Genomic DNA, 17,455 nt, shown 5'->3' on the forward strand with positions numbered 1-17,455 from the left:
AAAGGTCTTGAACTGTGAGTGACAGAGGCAATGCTGGGCCCTGGTCTCCAGAGTCCGCATTCCTTCTCCTCTTTGCCATACTGGGAAAAGTGAAGTCGCTCAGTCACGTCCCACTCTTTGTGACCCCGTGGACTGTAGCCTACCAGGCTCCTCCATCCATGGGATTCTCCAGGCAAGAATACTGGAGTGGGTTGCGATTTCCTTCTTCAGGGGATCTTCCCCACCCAGGGATTAAACCCAGGTCTCCCGCATTGTAGGCAGACACTTTACCATCTGAGCCACCAGGGAAGTCCTCCCTACAAGTTGCTGGCAAACCTAATTCCCACAGGACGAATGGCAGGGCTCAAGACTGTGCTATAACCTTTCACTTCCAAACCTGTAGATAAAGGTTCAGGGAGAAAGAAAACTTTTTTTTTGAGAAAGATTCAAAGGGCAATTTCAAAGTTGCTAGTACCGTCACTTATTCACTTATTTCCATCCATCATGTGAAGCAGGTAAACATTTGGAGCTTATTCAGTGGTAAACATTAACACGATTAAAGCTTCTTGCAAGAGATTTGAACGCTAAGAAGACTTACACTCACACAGAGAGGGTTTTTTGTTTTGTTTTGTTTTTTCACTTTTTTAACAGTTTGGCTGAAGTGTAATTGACATAGCCAAAAAAAAAAAACAAAAAAAACTGCAGGTGTTTATAATCAAGGTACTAAACATATCTGTCACCTCCACAAGTTTCCTTGCATCCCCTTGTACTTTTGCTTTTTTGTTGTTTGTTTTGGTTTGATTTTTTTTAATGTTTTCAGAGGTTTTATTGTTGCTGTTTGTGATGAGAATACATTTGAGATCTACCCTCTTAAAAAAGATTTTAAGTGCGTGATATCGTATGGCTTATTATAGGCACTATGTGCCTGTGCTGTCATTCCAGTCATGTCCAACTCTTTGTGACCCCATGGACTGCAGCCCAGTAGGTTTTTCTGTCCGTGGGATTCTCCAGGCAAAATTGCTGGAGTGAGTTGCTGCACCCTCCTCCCAGGGATCTTCCTGACCCAGGGACTGAGTCCACGTCTCCTGCATTGCAGGCAGATTCTTTACCACTGAGCCACTGGGGAAGCCCTCTAGGCACTGTTTTGTACAGCAAATCTCTGTAAGTAATTCATCTTTGGGATACATTTTTTAACTCAGCAGATTTCAAAAGGTTAAATTTTTTTATTATGCCAATATTAGTAAGAAAAGCAGGAAATTTAATTCCAAACATGATTTTTGTAAGTCACAGAGAGTTTTTTTTAATCTAAAAGAATAAACATAAAAGATATTTTAAAAGAAAACTCTATTAAAGCATGGTGAAATAAGGCATAATTAAGTAACCACCATTAACAGATAAGTATTGGAAGAAAGGTACCAAACCATACCTGGAGGGAGTTTAGCAGAGTGACTGAAGGTGTAGGCCCTGGAGTCAGATCCCTGAATGCACATTCCAACTCTAGTTTAATTCTTGTGCCTCAGTTTCTTCCTCTGTAAAATGGGCTAAAAAGTAATTAATAAGAACCAACCTCATAGCTAGTTAATACATATAAAGCACTTAACCCAGTAATAGACTATGATAAGCTTTCAATCAATGTTAGCTATTAGGGAGTTTCTTAGCTCAGTGATTTGGACTCAGCGGTTTCACTGCCGAGAGCATGGGTTCAATCCTTGGTCGGGGAACTAGGATCCCACAAGTCACACAGCTTGGCCAAAAAAAAAAAGTTAGCTATTAATATTTATGTAACTCTTTAATTTTGTTCCAATTTGTGGATGTAGTAATTTGGACTGAACTTTATGGATAGCAATTTTGATATAAAGTCCAAATGAGTTCCTAACTGGTGTTTATATAAAATATACACAGCCACCATTGACATGCCTGTCGTATAAAGGTGGTGATGTTTTTCAAATCTGTTCTAAATCTGATTGGTTCCACTTTTAGCCATTCATTTATTTGCATCAGCTACTCCGTCAAGTTAGGCAGTTTACATCAGGAAGTCACAACCCTGTAAACTTGCAGAAAGCTAACCCTAAATTACGCAGTTTCCTGAGGGCAAATAACTCATGGGACTGTGATGAACAGTAAGAAACATGCTGCCATCAGAATTAGCCAACTGGGGTGTTTTCTTTTTTCCCATCTTATACTTGAATCCAGCCCACATGTGGTAAATGAAGGATAATTGGCTGTTCCGTTCATTCATTTAAAAGCTGAATCTATCCTCATTTTAGACCTACTTCTTCCTCTGAATCTAATGAGAGCGGTGAATAGATTTAGCAATGTCATAATGTAGTTTGAGACAGACCAATAATCAATTAAACAACCCAAATGTGATAAGCATTAGAGATAAGTCATGCAATGGTCTTGTGTGAACATGTAGAGAGGGACTCGTAACTCAGCCTGGGGAGGCTTTCTGGAAGTTCTTATTCTTTTTTTTTTTTTATGTTTTTTAATGATTTTATTTATGGTTGTGCACGGTCTTCATGCTGCATGGGCTTTTCTCTAGCTGTGGCTCCTCTTGTTGCGGAGCATGGGCTCTGGTGCCCACAGACCTCAGTTCTGCGGCTCCCGGGCTCAAGAGCCCCGGCCCAGTGGCTGTGATGCATGGACTCAGCTACTCTGCCACGTGTGATCTTCCCAGACCAGGGGTGGAACTCGTCCCCTGCTTTGGCAGGGGGGCGATTCTTTACCACTGAGCCACCAGGAAAGCCCTCAGGCGTATTTTAGACTAGTTTTCCACGCTCCTATCTGGTGAGAGAGGCCTGGGAGCCGGGAGTCCTCAGCCACAGTGCTGGCTCTGCCATCAAAAGCTCTGGGGCCTCTAGCGAGCGCCTGCCCCTCCCTCAGTCATGTCTGACTCTTTGCCCACCAGGTTCCTCTGTCCATGGGATTTCCCAGGCAAGATTACTGGAGTGGGTTGCCATTTCCTTCTCCTGGAAGTTCTTATTCTTAAACTAACTTTTTTTTTTTTTTTTTTTTTGGTTGAGCTGAGTCTTTGTCAATCCTAAAGAAAATCGGTCATGAATATTCATTGGAAGGACTGATGCTGAAGCTGAAACTCCAATACTTTGGCCACCTGATGCAAAGAACTGACTCACTGGAAACGACCCTAATGCTGGGAAAGATTGAAGGCAGGAGGAGAAGGGAACAACAGAGAATAAGGTGGTTGGATGGCATCACCGACTCAATGGACATGAGTTTGACCAAGCTCTGGGAGTTGGTAATGGGCAGAGAAGCCTGGCGTGCTGCAGTCCATGGGGTCGCAAAGAGTCGGACACAACTGAGCGACTGAACTGACTGACTGACTGAGTCTTTGTTGCTGTGCGTGGGCTTTCTCTAGCTGCCATGAGTGGGGGCTACTCTTCGTTGCGGTGTGCGGGCTTCTCATGGTGATGGCTTCTCTTGTTGTGGAGCACAGGCTCTAGGCACACAGGCTTCAGTAGTTGTGACACGTGGACTCAGCAGTTGCAGCTCACAGGCTCTAGAGTTGAGGGCTCAGTACAGTAGGTCTGGCACATGGGCTTAGGTGCTCCATGGCATGTGAGGTCTTCCCAGACCAGGGATGGAATCCCTGTCCCCTACATTGGCAAGTGGTTTCTTATCCACTGCCCCTCCAAGAAAGATCTTGAGCTAACTTTTGAGAGATGAATAGAATTTATCTAACTGGAGACGCAGAGAAGGACATATAGTAAAGGAGAACAGTATATGCAAAGGTTCAGCAACAGACCAAGCCACAGCCTGACTCAAAGCCCCCTGGGCTCTCCCTCCACCCCAGGGCTTCTGCATGCATAATAAGGAACTGAGAGCCCAGACTCTGAAAGCACTGATTCCTTAATTCGAACTCTGATTTGTGGTTTCTCTGCTGCTCTGCTACCATGGGCAAGATGCTTAATCTCCTTGGACCAGGTATTTAATCTCCTTGGACCTTATTTCCCTCATCTATAAAATGAGGATAATAATAATTACTACCTTAAGGTCTTAGGAAGCATTCAATGAAGTAATTCATGTAAAAAGTGCTTTTCACCAGTCTGGCACATCTTAGGTCTGCAGTTACTAGCAGGCACATCTGTTAGTAAGAGGCTAAGCTGATGTGTTGGATAGCAATGTGCAGGTTTGCTCATGACCTTGAAGGTGCAGAAAGAGAGATTCTTCTGTTCAAAAGAATGATTTCAAAAACCCATTATCTTTCTAAGCTAAATGACTGAAAGAAATGTAGTCCCCTCACCAGGGATATTTGCTGTTTTTCCAAAGGACCTGCCTACCCCAAAGGAGTGAACTGCTGACAGTTGAGGGAGGAAGGTGTTGGAGGGGAATAAGGGTGGATGGAAGAAGGAGGAAAGAGAGGGGGAAGGAGGAAGGCCTCTCTAGAACTTTTCATGTCAGTCCTGGGCAGCAGCTGCACAGAAAGCACACACTAAGTGGTCTTCTACGAAGCACCTAATTACTAAGTTTCATGTTCTAAGCAAAGATGGAAGTTTCATATCAAGTTCACTAAACATATAGATTCTCCAATTTAGAACATTGACGCTTCAAACAAAAAAGGAGCTTACCTAATTCAACCTCATTTCGTGGAAGAGGAAACTGAGATTCAGAAAGGTTTTTTGTTTTGTTTGTTTGTTTGTTTTTACCCCTAAAAGAGCAAACATTTATTGAGCTCCTATGTGCCAGCAGGAAGCTTAAATTAATATTCAAAGTCATACACCTACTAAGTTTTTCTTTTCGTTCTCTATTTAATTAGAAACATTTTTTTCCCCAAATTTTCAGATTAAGTTTGTGGTTCACTAGGACCTCCAGATAATTCTTTTTGTTCTGATCACCTTGTCACTACAGGAAACTTCATGAACTCTTCACATATCCTCAATTCACAAGTCTCCTTGTGTCCTAAGTTTCATTTCTATAGTACCTACCCTTATTTTAAGGGTCTTGCCTAAAGGTGGGCGCTTAATAGGCATTTGATACATACTCAGGTAACTGGCCATCTGATTCTTACTTAGGAACACACATTTTCTACAACACCTTGGGGAATGGGCACAGGGGCCTACAGAGTAAGATCCCAGCTAACAGGAGTGTCGAGTGTACAAGGATGATGGTAAAAAGAGGAACTCTGTACTGTCTGGCCCTTAGACCTTACTTGCTTAGTCTCCCTCCACCTTCAGTGTTCTCAAAGTTGGAGAAAAGCCAGCTCTTTCAGGAAAAGAGTCTTGTTTACGACATGGGAACCAAGAGAAGTACGGATGTGTCCTCATAGGTTTCTGTTGGGCAATACAATTTCTTCCCACGTCGGAAGTGACTAGATTTCTTCAGAAGCACCTCCCCACTTACCTTCTGTATTTCAGTCCTTTTACCCTGCTGACTTGAACCTGGCTAAAAGAAGGGGTGATAATCCTGAGATACTGCTGGCCATTCACCTCCAATACACATGCACACATGCGTATGCAGCATTCGCATCCGTGCTGTGAGTTAACTAGACATTTGGCCAATGTGTCGTCCAGACTGGCTTTTAATTTCACTGGGAGAAAGTTTCAACAATAGTTGTGTTTAAGGAAAGGAAAGAAATAGTGAAAAGAGACTGATCTATTTTATGATCTATTTGAATTTTTACTGATATCCTGTTATGATAGTACTCTGAGGATGCGTGGGAAGATGTATGGGAACAGTACACACACACATCGAAATATTAGATAACATATACTTTTAAATTTTTAAATAAATATCTGAGATCAAAAGCAAAAGGAGAGGGGGTCTCTGAAGGTCAGACGTGAAAAGGAAACTCAGAGATGTACAGGCTTATCAAGAAGCAGGAGTTGAAACCATGGGAATCCAGAAGGATACTAGAAGTGGTCATACATCTTAAGGATGAGAATGATAATATCAGTGGGTCTACAGACCCTGTGTATGGATTCCTTGCAAAAAACCAGGAACCACGGAAGAACTGGCCCAGGCTTTCCTGGAGACAGAAAACATTTGCCAGCTCTGAGACATGACCCCAAAGTGAGCGGCCTGCCCTAACTATGGATAAAGAGGGCCACCTGAGGGACAATTCAGACTTACAAGTCTTGAGTAAAAATTGATGAGGTTCCAAATATGCCATTTGGAATGATGTGGAAACAAGGGCTCAAGCAATAACAGCAAAAATTACCAAAAATGCTATGAACCATATGACCCAGTAGGGCCCCAGCAAGGACAGCCACCTGGTTCCCAGCAAAATTATTGAGAAAAGAACCCCAACAAGGCACATCATCATGCATTCTAAAACTGAAAAGATGAAGAGAATATCCTAAATGTTTCTAAGAGAAAATTTGATCACATACAATAGGTCAAGAATAGAATAACATCAGAAGTATTGATTGTAACCCTACAAGCTAGAAAAAATTAAGAAAAGCCTGCAAAACTCTGAAGGAAAATAAAGGCTAATCTAGAATTCAATACTCTGTCAAAATACTAATCACATGGGAGAACAGACTAAGACTTTTTTGAAAACTCAGGATCTCTAAAAGTTATCTACTATATGTATTTTTTCAGCAAAATCCAGTAGTAAAATGAAATAAGGGAGTAAACCAAAATTATAATGCCTCACATTTATATAGCACCTATGATATGGTAGGCATTCTTCTAAGTGGAGTGTGTATGGTGTGTTTGTAGTCATTTACTTTAATCCTCATGGAGAATAGTTGAACATCATCATTATTCACATTTTACCAAGTGCTAGAGGGAGCTCAAATGATCTGCCACTAGTCATGAAGACAGTAAGCAGCAGTAGTCTGGCTTCAGCAGAAAGAGGAAGATTTAATACCATTCATGAAAGGAACTTCCTCAACCTGAAAAGGGCCTCCATGAAAAATCTTTAGCTAACACCATATTTAATAGAGACAGACTGAATGCTTTACCCCTAAGACTAAGAATTGAGCAAACTCTTACAACTTCTATTCATCATTGTACTGGAGGTTGTAGTCAGTGAAATAAGGCAAGAAAAATAAATAAAAGGAAGAAATAAGATTGTCTTTATTCTCAGGTGACATGATTGTGTACATACAAAGTCCAAAAGAACCTTTAAAAATAAAACTACTAGAACTAATAAGTGAATTTACCAAGGTCCCAGAATACAAGGTCAATACAGATAACTCAATTATATTTCTCTATAGTAAGAAAAAACTGGAAATTTTTAAAAACTAGATACCACTTACGTGCTGTGCTATACTTAGTCAGTCGAGTCTGACTCCTTGTGACCCCATGGACAGCAGCCCACCAGTTTCCTCTGTCCATGAGGACTTGCCAGGTAAGAATACTGGAGTGGGTTGTCATGCCCTTCTCCAGGGAATCTTCCTGACCCAGGGATCAAACCCAGGTCTCTCACATTGCAAGTGGATTCTTTACCGTCTGAACCACCAGGGAAGCCCAAATACCACTTATAAAGTATTCAAATAACCATAAAATACTTAGGGATAAATTTAACTTTAGGAATAAAATATGAAACAAGATCTATGTACTAAAAACTATGACACATTGCCAAGACAAATTAGAAAAGATCTAGTAGTTGGGAAAAGATGCCATGGTCATGGATTGGAAGACTCAATGTTATTAAGATGTCAACTTTTTCCAAATTGATCTATAAATTCAATGTAATTCAGATAAAAATCCCAGCAGGACATTTTATTGAAATTAGCAATCAGATTCTAAAATTTACCTGGAAATGTAATTAAAGCTATTTAGAAAAAAGAACCAGGCATGGAGAATAACCTATCCAGATTGGAACAGGGGTATAAAGGGCTCCAGAGACGGGGTCTCCAAAAAAGAAAAAATAATTATGGATTATCTCAAATTTATTATCTGATTAATGTGAATGTATTGAGGGAGACATTTGAGAGTGATGTAATGAAAAGTACATGGGAAAATTCTGTCATTAATTCTAAAGAAAAGAAAACTTGTACCAAAAAAGGAAGTGTAAATGTTGTACCCAACTGTGAATTACTTTTTATACAGTAAAACTGAAACACTGAATGCTGATTTAACCAAAAAGTATAGATCTATGTCCTGGAAGAACAGAAGAGGCAATGTTGTATTTTCTGGGACAGGAATAAAAGCAAGAAAAATGTGAAAGAGTGTTAAATCTTCAGAAGCCAAGATAGAAAGTCAATAGATGATATCCAAAACTCAGAAAAAAAAATCTCAAGAGCTAGCAGAATAAGCATAATATTTAGAAATACGTAGACCACTGTTGAGGCTTCCCTGGTGACTGAGTGGTAAAAAATATGCCTGCAGTGCAGGAGACATGGGTTTGACTCCTGGGTCAGGAAGATCCCCTGCAGAAGAAAATGGCAACCCACTCCAGTATTCTTGCCTGGGAAATCCCATGGACAGAGAAGCCTGGAAGGCTATAGTCCATGGGGTCACAAAACAGTCAGACATGACTTAGTGACCAAACAACAACAGACCACTACTGAATGAAACAGCTATGTGAGTTGAAAGTCACAGACTTTGACGTGGGGAAGTGGGACAGGAGGGCTGCTGCTGGTTTTCATTATAAACCTTGTAAATCTATTTCACTTTTATAAACAATGTCAGTGAAATATTTTGATTAAAAAAAAAGAAAAACTAATTTTAGAAAGTTTGCATTAACATATTCTGCTTTTTTTTTTAATTTTTCAATTCATTTCTACTCTCAAGGTTGGAAGAAGAACCTTGAGTTTAAAAACAAAACCCAGAATTTCCCTGGTGATGCAGTGGATAAAAATCAGACTGCCAATGCAGGGGACACAGGTTCGAATCCTGGTCCAGGAAGATTCCACATGCCTCAGAGCAACAACTACTGAGGCCTATGTACCACAACTACTGAAGCCTGCGTGCCCCGGAGCCTGAACTCTACAGGAGAAGCCACCACAATGAGAAGCCCATGCGCCACTACAGAGTAGCCCCCACTCGCTGCAATGAAAACTCGTGCAAAGCAATGACGATCCAGTGCAGCCAAAAATAAATAAATAAAATACCAGGATGGAAAAACCAGCCGTGGGGAAAGCCCAGATATGAGCCACTTGCAGGTGTCTGGGTCAAACCCAGAGATCTTTGGCCTCTCCAATCTCTGCATGGAAACACCAATGGCTGTACAGGAATACCTCCTCAGTTCATTGCCCTTCACTTTGTTGTCCTTTGCAGATATTGTGTTTTTTTACAGATTGAAGGTTGGTGGCAACACTTACCTGAAGCAAGTCTATTGGTGCCATTTTTCCAACATTATTTGCTCAGTAGTGATCTTCAGTGTTACTGTTGCAAAGAGATTATGACTCACTGAAGGCTCAGATGATGGTTAGCATTGTTTTGCAATAAAGTATTTTTAATTAAGGTATGTACATTTTTTAGACATAATGCTATTGCACACCTGATAGACTACAGTATAAACAACTTTTATATGCACAGAAAACCAAAAAAAAAAAAAAAAACAACCAGATGACCCACTTTATTTCCGTATTTGCTTTATTGTGGTGGTCTGGAACCAAACTTTCAATATTTCCAAATTACATCGGTACTCTTCATGACTTCTTGATTAGTGGTCATGTCTGGGACGACCCTTAGACCAAAGAGGATTTGGTCATTTAATTTCATCTTCATCTATAAGACTTCTCAGTCTCTGAAAGATCCTATAAAACACAAATTTCTGGAAAAGAAGCAATACTAAACCCCTATGGAACAAAATACAGATTATCAATTAATATTTTTGCTAGACTAAGAATGGGCTACTAGACAGGGAAACAAGGGCTGGTGAGGAGGCTGTGGTTGGTCAGAAGGGGAACAGTGTAGGGGGAAAAAGTATTATTCAACATTGTAACTTGAAGGCTGAAAACTTTTAACTAAACCCACAGAACAAATTTTCAAAATTTAAAATCAGCAAGCATGGGGACTTCCCTGGAAGGCCAGTGAGTAAGACTTCCTGCTTCCACTATCACAGGGAGAGTGGGTTCTATTCCTGGTCAGGGAACTAAGGTCCTGCATGTCACACAGTGCAGCCAAAAAAAATTTTAAAATAACTTTAAAGTTTTAAACATCAGCAAGCATTGTGCAAAATATACATTCACATCCCAATCTCTATCCCCCGTCTAATCCCTGGTGTTTACCCCATCGTTAATGCCAATTCCATCCCCGACTCTCTCCATCCCTGACCACCTGCTGCTCCCCTTGATCTTAAGATGCAGCCCATCCTGATGCCAGCTCCATCCTGGATGCTGAGCTCCTCCCCGAGGTAAACAGCTCCCTAACTTTGAAAGTGAAAGTAAAATCGCTCAGTCGTGTCTGACTCTTTGCAACCCCATGGATTGTAGCCTACCAAGCTCCTCCATCCATGGGATTTTCCGAGCAAGAATACTGGAGTGAGTTGCCATTTCCTTCTGCATTTCCCTAACCTTGACCAGATAGCTAATCCTTACACTATTCAACGATTAGAACACCAGTTTCTGATATTTTCATACATTATGTTACTTAAGTACTAACATCTCGGCATTCTTACAGATCTAAAATCCAAATCATTGAGCTATACCCAGAGAATTACACACTGCATTAAAAAAAAAAAATCTAACTGAACAATGTTGCACTTGTTTGAAGAGAGTTCAGACGGAATCTTTGTCCTGAAAACATTTCCAAATTATTTTTTGCTCTTTGATTTCCACTTCGCAGGTTACTAGTGAGGGCAAGCATTTTTTCAAATGTGTTATTAGTCATCTGGATATTTCCACAGGCCCAATATGGATCCTTATTTACTTACTGAAGCCCCTGATGGAGTTGTCTTTAGGGCAGCAGAGGATGAAGGAAGGTGAGCATTGAGTTACACAGTAGGTGAGGTGGAGAGGGGACTAGGGGAGGGAGGGAGAGGAAAGGGAGGTTTCCAGGCCCAGTTCCTGCTTTCCTCCCTGGATTCTTTCTACATTCTTCTATCTTCTCCCCTGAATCAGAGGTATTTCTTAGGGCCTGAGCCCCTAACTCCTTCCTCACCAACCTACTTTTAGAGTCTCAAGCTGGACAGGCCAAGGTGTCTCCATCTGGGCCCCTGAGAGAGCATCATAGGCAATACTCCAGAGAGGATGGTGACCTTACTGGTGGTGCCTTTTGCAGCAGTCACTAACTAGATTAAATCATAGTGGCCAGTATTGTAGCCATTAACTCATCCTTGACATTCACTCTATTTCTGACACCCCTCCCACACTCCCACATTCATTCCATTCCCAAGACTTACTCCACACCTGGTCCCAACCCCATCTCCAACCTCCCTGAATCTCACCCCATCCTCAGCCTCAGTCTGTTTGTGGATCTCTCCTTATTTCTGACACTCATTCTTCTCTGATCATATCACAAACCACCATCCCATCCCTGGTTCCCCTACACTTCATCTCTGACTCCAACCTCAACCCCTGATCCCAGTCTCAACCTTGATCTAAATCCCATCTCTGAGCCTCACTCCATTCCCAACCTCAGACCAAATTATGCTTTTTCCTTAAGTTTTTTCCCAGGAGTTTTATAATTTTAGCTCTAATTGTAAGTCTTTGATCCATTCTAAATTAATTTTGTATATGATGTAAGGTAGGGGCCCAGATTCATTCTTGTGTATGTGGATATCTAATTTTCCCAGCACAATTTGTTGAAAGACCATCCTTTCCCCCTTAAATAGTCTTGGCACGCTTGTTGAAACTCATTTGACCATTTATGCTTAGGTTTATTCTGGGCTTTTTATTCTCAGGTCCTTATTATCCTTTGACTCCATCAGCCTAAGGCCTTTTCCCTCCTTTTCACAAAGTGGCTGCTTCAGCTCCACACATCATATCCTATAACCATAGTCAAAGTCAAGAACCAAGGATGTGTATGTGTGTGTGTGTTTTAAATTAAGAATATTTCCCAGGAGTCCCCTGAGCCCATTAGACTTCCTCTTAAGCAACAGTATGCTGAAGCCAGTTTGCACAAGCTTGTGAAAGCACATTATCACATTTTTTAGATTTTGTGAGCTTGTTGTTAAACACCACCATCCTTGAAACCAGCCATGGTGGTAGCATTTATTTATACCACAGAACATAGCAAATGCTACAAATCAGAACTTCCTCCCCACCAGGAGAGTGATTTACCAGCACATCATTATTTTTAAGTTTTATAAATCAGATCAAGATGATATGGCCACTCCTATCTTAAGGGAATCTTGGAAAATGAGTGTTTGTCATTTTCAGCCTCTCTCAAGGGAAGGGGACTTTCCTGGCTGACAAGGAAAGGGAGAGCTAGGGAAGTAACCAATGGTGTTTTACATTAATGGTTCCCATTAATGAGAACGTTTTGTAATCACTGAAAAGAATATCTTCAAAGGATGTCTGCCAGAAGATAGAGCACTGTGGGCTCAGTGGTAGGATGCACCAAGCTCTATCAGTTGACATGGTGATTACAGCAAGAGGTGGGCCCAGGACAGGCTGTCTAGTCCATGTGATGGGGGCCTATTAGGGACATGGCCTCAGCAACTTCCTGTAACTACAATGGGGAGCTGCCTTGACATGGGACTGTGAACAGCCAGAGGACATGGGGCTTGGGATGATGCTGAGGGGAAGCGAGGAGCCCGGTGTGGAGTCTCAGAGGGTAGTAGACGTGTTCCCTGAAGAAGAGCCAACAAAGGAAGGCCTGCCATCCTTGGCCAGGAACTCCTTACTGATCAGGCCACGGATGGCCATGATCCTGAGGAGTCCGTGGCGAAACTTCTGGCCAATGAAGACGTAGATGAGGGGGTTGAGGCAGCTGTGCAGGAAGCCCAGGATCTCGGTGGCATCCAGGGCCCGGCCAATGTCATTGCGGCGCTGACAGGTCTCAGCAATCACATGGGCCCTCATGAGGGTGTCCGCGATCAGGACCAGGTTGTAGGGCAGCCAGCAGAGCAGGAAGACGAGCACGACAGCAAAGATGACCCGCATGGCCCGGTGCTTGTGCCCCATTTGGGCTGAAAACAGCGTGCGCAGGGTGAATCCGTAGCAGAACAGCATGACCAGCAGGGGCAGGAGGAAGCCAAAGGTCTGGGGCAGGACACGCATTATCATCCGCCATTTCGTTGTATTGGCACCCAGGTCCTCATAGCAGACTAGGTCGGAGTACGGTGGTTGATAGGCCTCACGGAAGATGAAGATGGGCAGGGCCAGGATCACGGACAGGGCCCAGATGCCTAAACATATGAACTTGACCCAGTGCCGCTTCTGGGTCAGCGTGCGTGTGGCATGGACAATGGCCAGGTAGCGGTCCATGCTGATGCAGGCCAGCAGTAGAATACCGCTGTAGAAGTTCACTTCCTTCAGGAGTGAGACCACCTTGCACAGGGGTGTGCCGAAGATCCAGCCCTTTGCCTTGGAGGCGGCCCAGATAGGCAAGGTCATGGCGAAGAGCAGGTCAGCCATGGCCAGGTTCAGCAGGTAGACATCAGTGACAGAGCGACCAATCCGGCTGTATAAGATGACCAGCATCACCAGGGAGTTTCCCAGGAGGCTTAGCAAGAAGACCAGGGCATAGATGACGACCACAGCATACTTGTTGAGTGTCTCAGTGCTTATCTCACAGGGACTATAATCATAGTCTTCTGTGGGTGGCGTGCCGCTGTAATTTCCAAACTCATCCTCAAACCCCTCCCACAAAATACTGCTATTAGATAAATCTTTCAGGATGATTGTCATGGTGTGATCTGGTTGAAAGACTAGAAGGAAAGAAAGGTGATTTAGTAACTCAGATCCAAATCACTCTCATCAAGGATGTGATAACTGTTACTAGGTTATCTTGTGCTTATCTGCTAGCTTGGTAACTGAAGAGCCCTTCCTTCACCTCTGTCACAGGCTGCTTTAAGGATCAGCTTCATCGTGTTGTCAGCTTTCCAGAACCCCGAGGCCTAAATGTGGGATAATATGGACATACACACAGGGAAAAACATCAGCTGTTGGTTGGCCCCATAGTGGCATCAGGTTTACCTATAATACTGCCTCTGTGCTGACTTTGACTTTCTGCATCCTCAGCCATGTCTGGGCATTCAGATGGGAGGACTAAGTTGTTCTATACATTCAGGGAAGGGCCAGCATCAGGCAAAATGGAAGGAGGCAAACCTGCTCTAGGGCTTCCCAGGTGGCTCAGTGGTAAAGAAACTGCCTACTGATGCAGCAGATGTGGGTTTGATCCCTGGACTGGGAAGATCCCCTGGAGAAGGAAATAACAACCCACTCCAGTATTCTTGCCTGAAGAATTCCATGGAGCCTGGTGGGCTACTGTCCATGGGGTGGCAAAGACAAAACCTGCTCTCAGATGCCCCTTTCTATGCTATTTCCCCTCCATGGTATTCCTGGTGTTTTGTTTGTTTTTTGCTGTATTATGCAGCCTGCAAGGGCCCAGCAGCGAAAGTGCTGAATCCTAACCACTGGACTACTAGGGAATTCCTTTACCAATTCTTATTTAACCTTCTTAAAATCCACTGAGGGAAGACAATATAGTAATAAATTGCATTAGAGTGTATTTCAAGGGGCTTCTGCTGGTGGTCCAGTGGTTAAGATTCCCGCTTCCACTGCAGGGGGCACAGGTTCAGTCCCTGGCTGGGGAACTGAGATACCACATGCCACGCAGCACAGCTCCCCCCCTCAAAAAAAGTGTATTTTAAGCTTTTTCTCTAAAGGAGCAATAAATGTTTGGGTCCTCTGTCTAAAGAAAGTGTAAGCATTTAAGAGAAACCCCCATCATGGTCACCCCTTAAATACCCACAGAATTGTTCAGCACTTTTCAAATAACTTTTAAGGTTGTTAAACATTTATTGAAGCAAAATCTTACCAGAAGAAACAGACATGAAACAGACAAAAGCTCTTCTGCTGAGGAGGGTGGGTGTGCCCCTCTCTCCAACTAAGTAGTCACTACAGAGGCTGCTGCTGCTGCTGCTAAGTCGCTTAAGTCCTGTTCGACTCTGTAGGACCCCATAGACGGCAGCCCAGCAGGCTCCCCCGTCCCTGGGATTCTACAGAGGAGGTTCCCACAAAACCTCCAGGACTCTTCCGAGAACAATCTGAAAACCCTACAAATGATTACCAAGACTGGAAATAAGGATATCTGGTATCCAGTGCTCGTGCTGTCCTGATTCTGTCACTAATTAGCTATGTGACCTTGAGTGGGTCCTTTTACCTCTCCAGATTTCCATTTCCTCATCCAAATTGAGGGAGGCAGAGTAAATAACCCCTGAGATGTTTCCAAATCTGAGGTTCTATGAGTTCATTCAAACCCACACCTTTTAATATCTCTGCCAGGACTGCATTTTCACAAAAGACTAAGCCTCAGGGCAAAGCAATAAACGTCAAATCAGAAAAAGTCATCCTCTTCCCTAAAAAAGGGGAGATGTGGAATTTCCCTGGTGGCACAGTGGTTAAGAATCTGTCTGCCAGTGTAGGAGACACAGGCTTGATCCCTGCTCCAGGAAGAGCCCACATACCACGAAGCAATTAAGCCCGTGAGCCGCAACTACCACTGAGCCCGTGCTCTAGAGCCTGCAAGCTGCAGCTACTAAGCCCCTGTTCCACCACTACTGAAGCCTACGTGCCTAGAGCCTGTGAACCTCAACTAGAGAGTAGCCCCCACTCTCTGCAACTAGAGAAAGCTCCCGTGTAGCAACAAAGACCAGCTCAGCCCCCCCAAAAATTTTTTTAATAAATAAATATTTTTAAAAGGAGAGAGGTGTGAAAGGTGAAGGTGAGAAGACTGTGGCCCCCTGGTCACCATCTGTAGCCATGTATAAAAACAGAACTGAATACATGGTCATGAGGAAGGAGGCAGGGAGTCAATGGAGTACAAATCACAGGTCCCAGACAACCAGATGCATTTTCCAAAATATAGTCAAACTAAGTCACCCTGCCCCAGAAAAAGTCCTGGCAATCAGAGGTGGCTCCCTACCTGAGTCACCAACCATGTATGTCCAACTGTAAGAGCCTGGAACTCAGAGACCAGAGTGCCTTAACAATGAGAGGAAACTTGATGAATAAAGAATAGGGAAGCCTCGTCACAGCACAGCTCCTCCTTGGGCCCTGCCCATGTCTATATTTGGAGAACAGGTTAAATCAGGGGGTCACAGGCTATCAGAGACTCACAGGGTCCCTGTGTCCAAGCAGGGGAACCCTAGGTGAAGATGGAGTTAAGGATCCATTATCTGAATTCTCCACTCTGTGGATAGCTATTGTCATTCTCTTCCTTTTCTTGCTTTTATTTCCGTTTGAAAGCTTCCAACTTGCCTGACCTGAATAAAGGGGAAAGAACTTGACTTTATATAGTACAGATTCTAGCAGTCCGTATGGGAGGGCCTTGTAGGAGCCCTCCACCACCGGGGTGGGGTTGACGGCTAGAGGACAACCCAGTGGGAAGGAGGTCAAAGACTGAGTTGTGTTTGGACAGCAAACATGCAGTGTTTACTTCAACTCTAGGCTTCTTTGGGATGGAGATGTTGATGGAGCTTTGGAGGAAGAAGCTCCACCACCACCAACGAAGAACTGGTTGATTAGAATTGCCCTGAGTCTGGGGGCCACTCCTGGAGTCTGGCTGGACCACAGGGAGACCAGCAGAGCTGGGGCCAATGGTGGTGATTGGAGGAGTGGTGGTAATGTCATTCGCCACGCTCTCAGTCTTGACGGATGGCATCTCTGGGAACCTGCCTCAGCTGCTCCCAGCAACTAATGTCTGTCCTTTAGCTTTACCTCTGGTACTTCGGTCACTTCTTCCTTATAACAGGAACCCTATTGTCCTGTAATGATGCATTTACAAGTCAGTCTGCCCCACTAGACCGTGGGCTGCTAGAGACCACTCCAATTCACCTTCAGAGCCTCTGCCAGGATACAGAGTAAGTGCTCACTCAATGGTTATAGAGTAAACAACATTAGTCATATCTCCTTGGATGTGCTGTTGATCCTCCCCTACCTGCTTCCTGCGATTCAGGGTGCCTATCACTTTAAGGAACAGAGTGTATATAAGCTGTGCCTGAAAACTGCACCTTCATATAGCCGAGCTGGACTGTCTGTCCTTTCCAAACTATCTGCTACTGTTTAGAGTTGGTGCTGTGTAATCTGTGTTCTGCCTCTACCATGCATGCCGAATGTAGCATGGCACTGGTGCCTACAATTCTGCCCCTGGCAAGCATATTTCTTAAACTAAGTCATGCTCTCCTCCTGGGTTCTCTTATCCTTTATAAGTAATAGCAGGAAGTGTAAGGAGACAATTGCCCTGGGGCTACCCATGCTTTGATTTTACAGGTGTTGACCAATTGCAAACTAATGCCTAGACTAGAAAGGACTTGAAGATGGGGTAGTCCCTGGAAAGAGCAGACATGTCTCTAATTAATCATCTAGGGAAAAGGTAGCTCCTGGGGCAGAAAATAGAGAACAAGGGAGAAAACAGACTGGGGTCTGGACTGCGCAAGCCAGTATGCACTCCAGGG

At 43.5% G+C, this 17,455-nt stretch overlaps 1 protein-coding gene across 1 annotated transcript; it reads right to left on the bottom strand.

Moving 5' to 3' along the window:
* Positions 1–9,465: 9,465 nt before the first annotated feature.
* On the bottom strand, positions 9,466–15,996 carry LOC109570482 (C-X-C chemokine receptor type 2). Its single transcript, XM_019976479.2, has 2 exons — positions 15,925–15,996; positions 9,466–13,705 (listed from the first exon to the last, which is right to left on the bottom strand). The coding sequence occupies exons 1-2, from the start codon at positions 15,938–15,940 to the stop codon at positions 12,603–12,605; spliced, it is 1,119 nt and encodes a 372-aa protein (XP_019832038.2). The 5' UTR covers positions 15,941–15,996; the 3' UTR covers positions 9,466–12,602.
* Between the last annotated feature and the right edge of the window lie 1,459 nt (positions 15,997–17,455).

Source organism: Bos indicus, chromosome 2 (genome assembly GCF_029378745.1).
Source record: "Bos indicus isolate NIAB-ARS_2022 breed Sahiwal x Tharparkar chromosome 2, NIAB-ARS_B.indTharparkar_mat_pri_1.0, whole genome shotgun sequence".
Lineage (NCBI taxonomy): Eukaryota > Metazoa > Chordata > Mammalia > Artiodactyla > Bovidae > Bos > Bos indicus.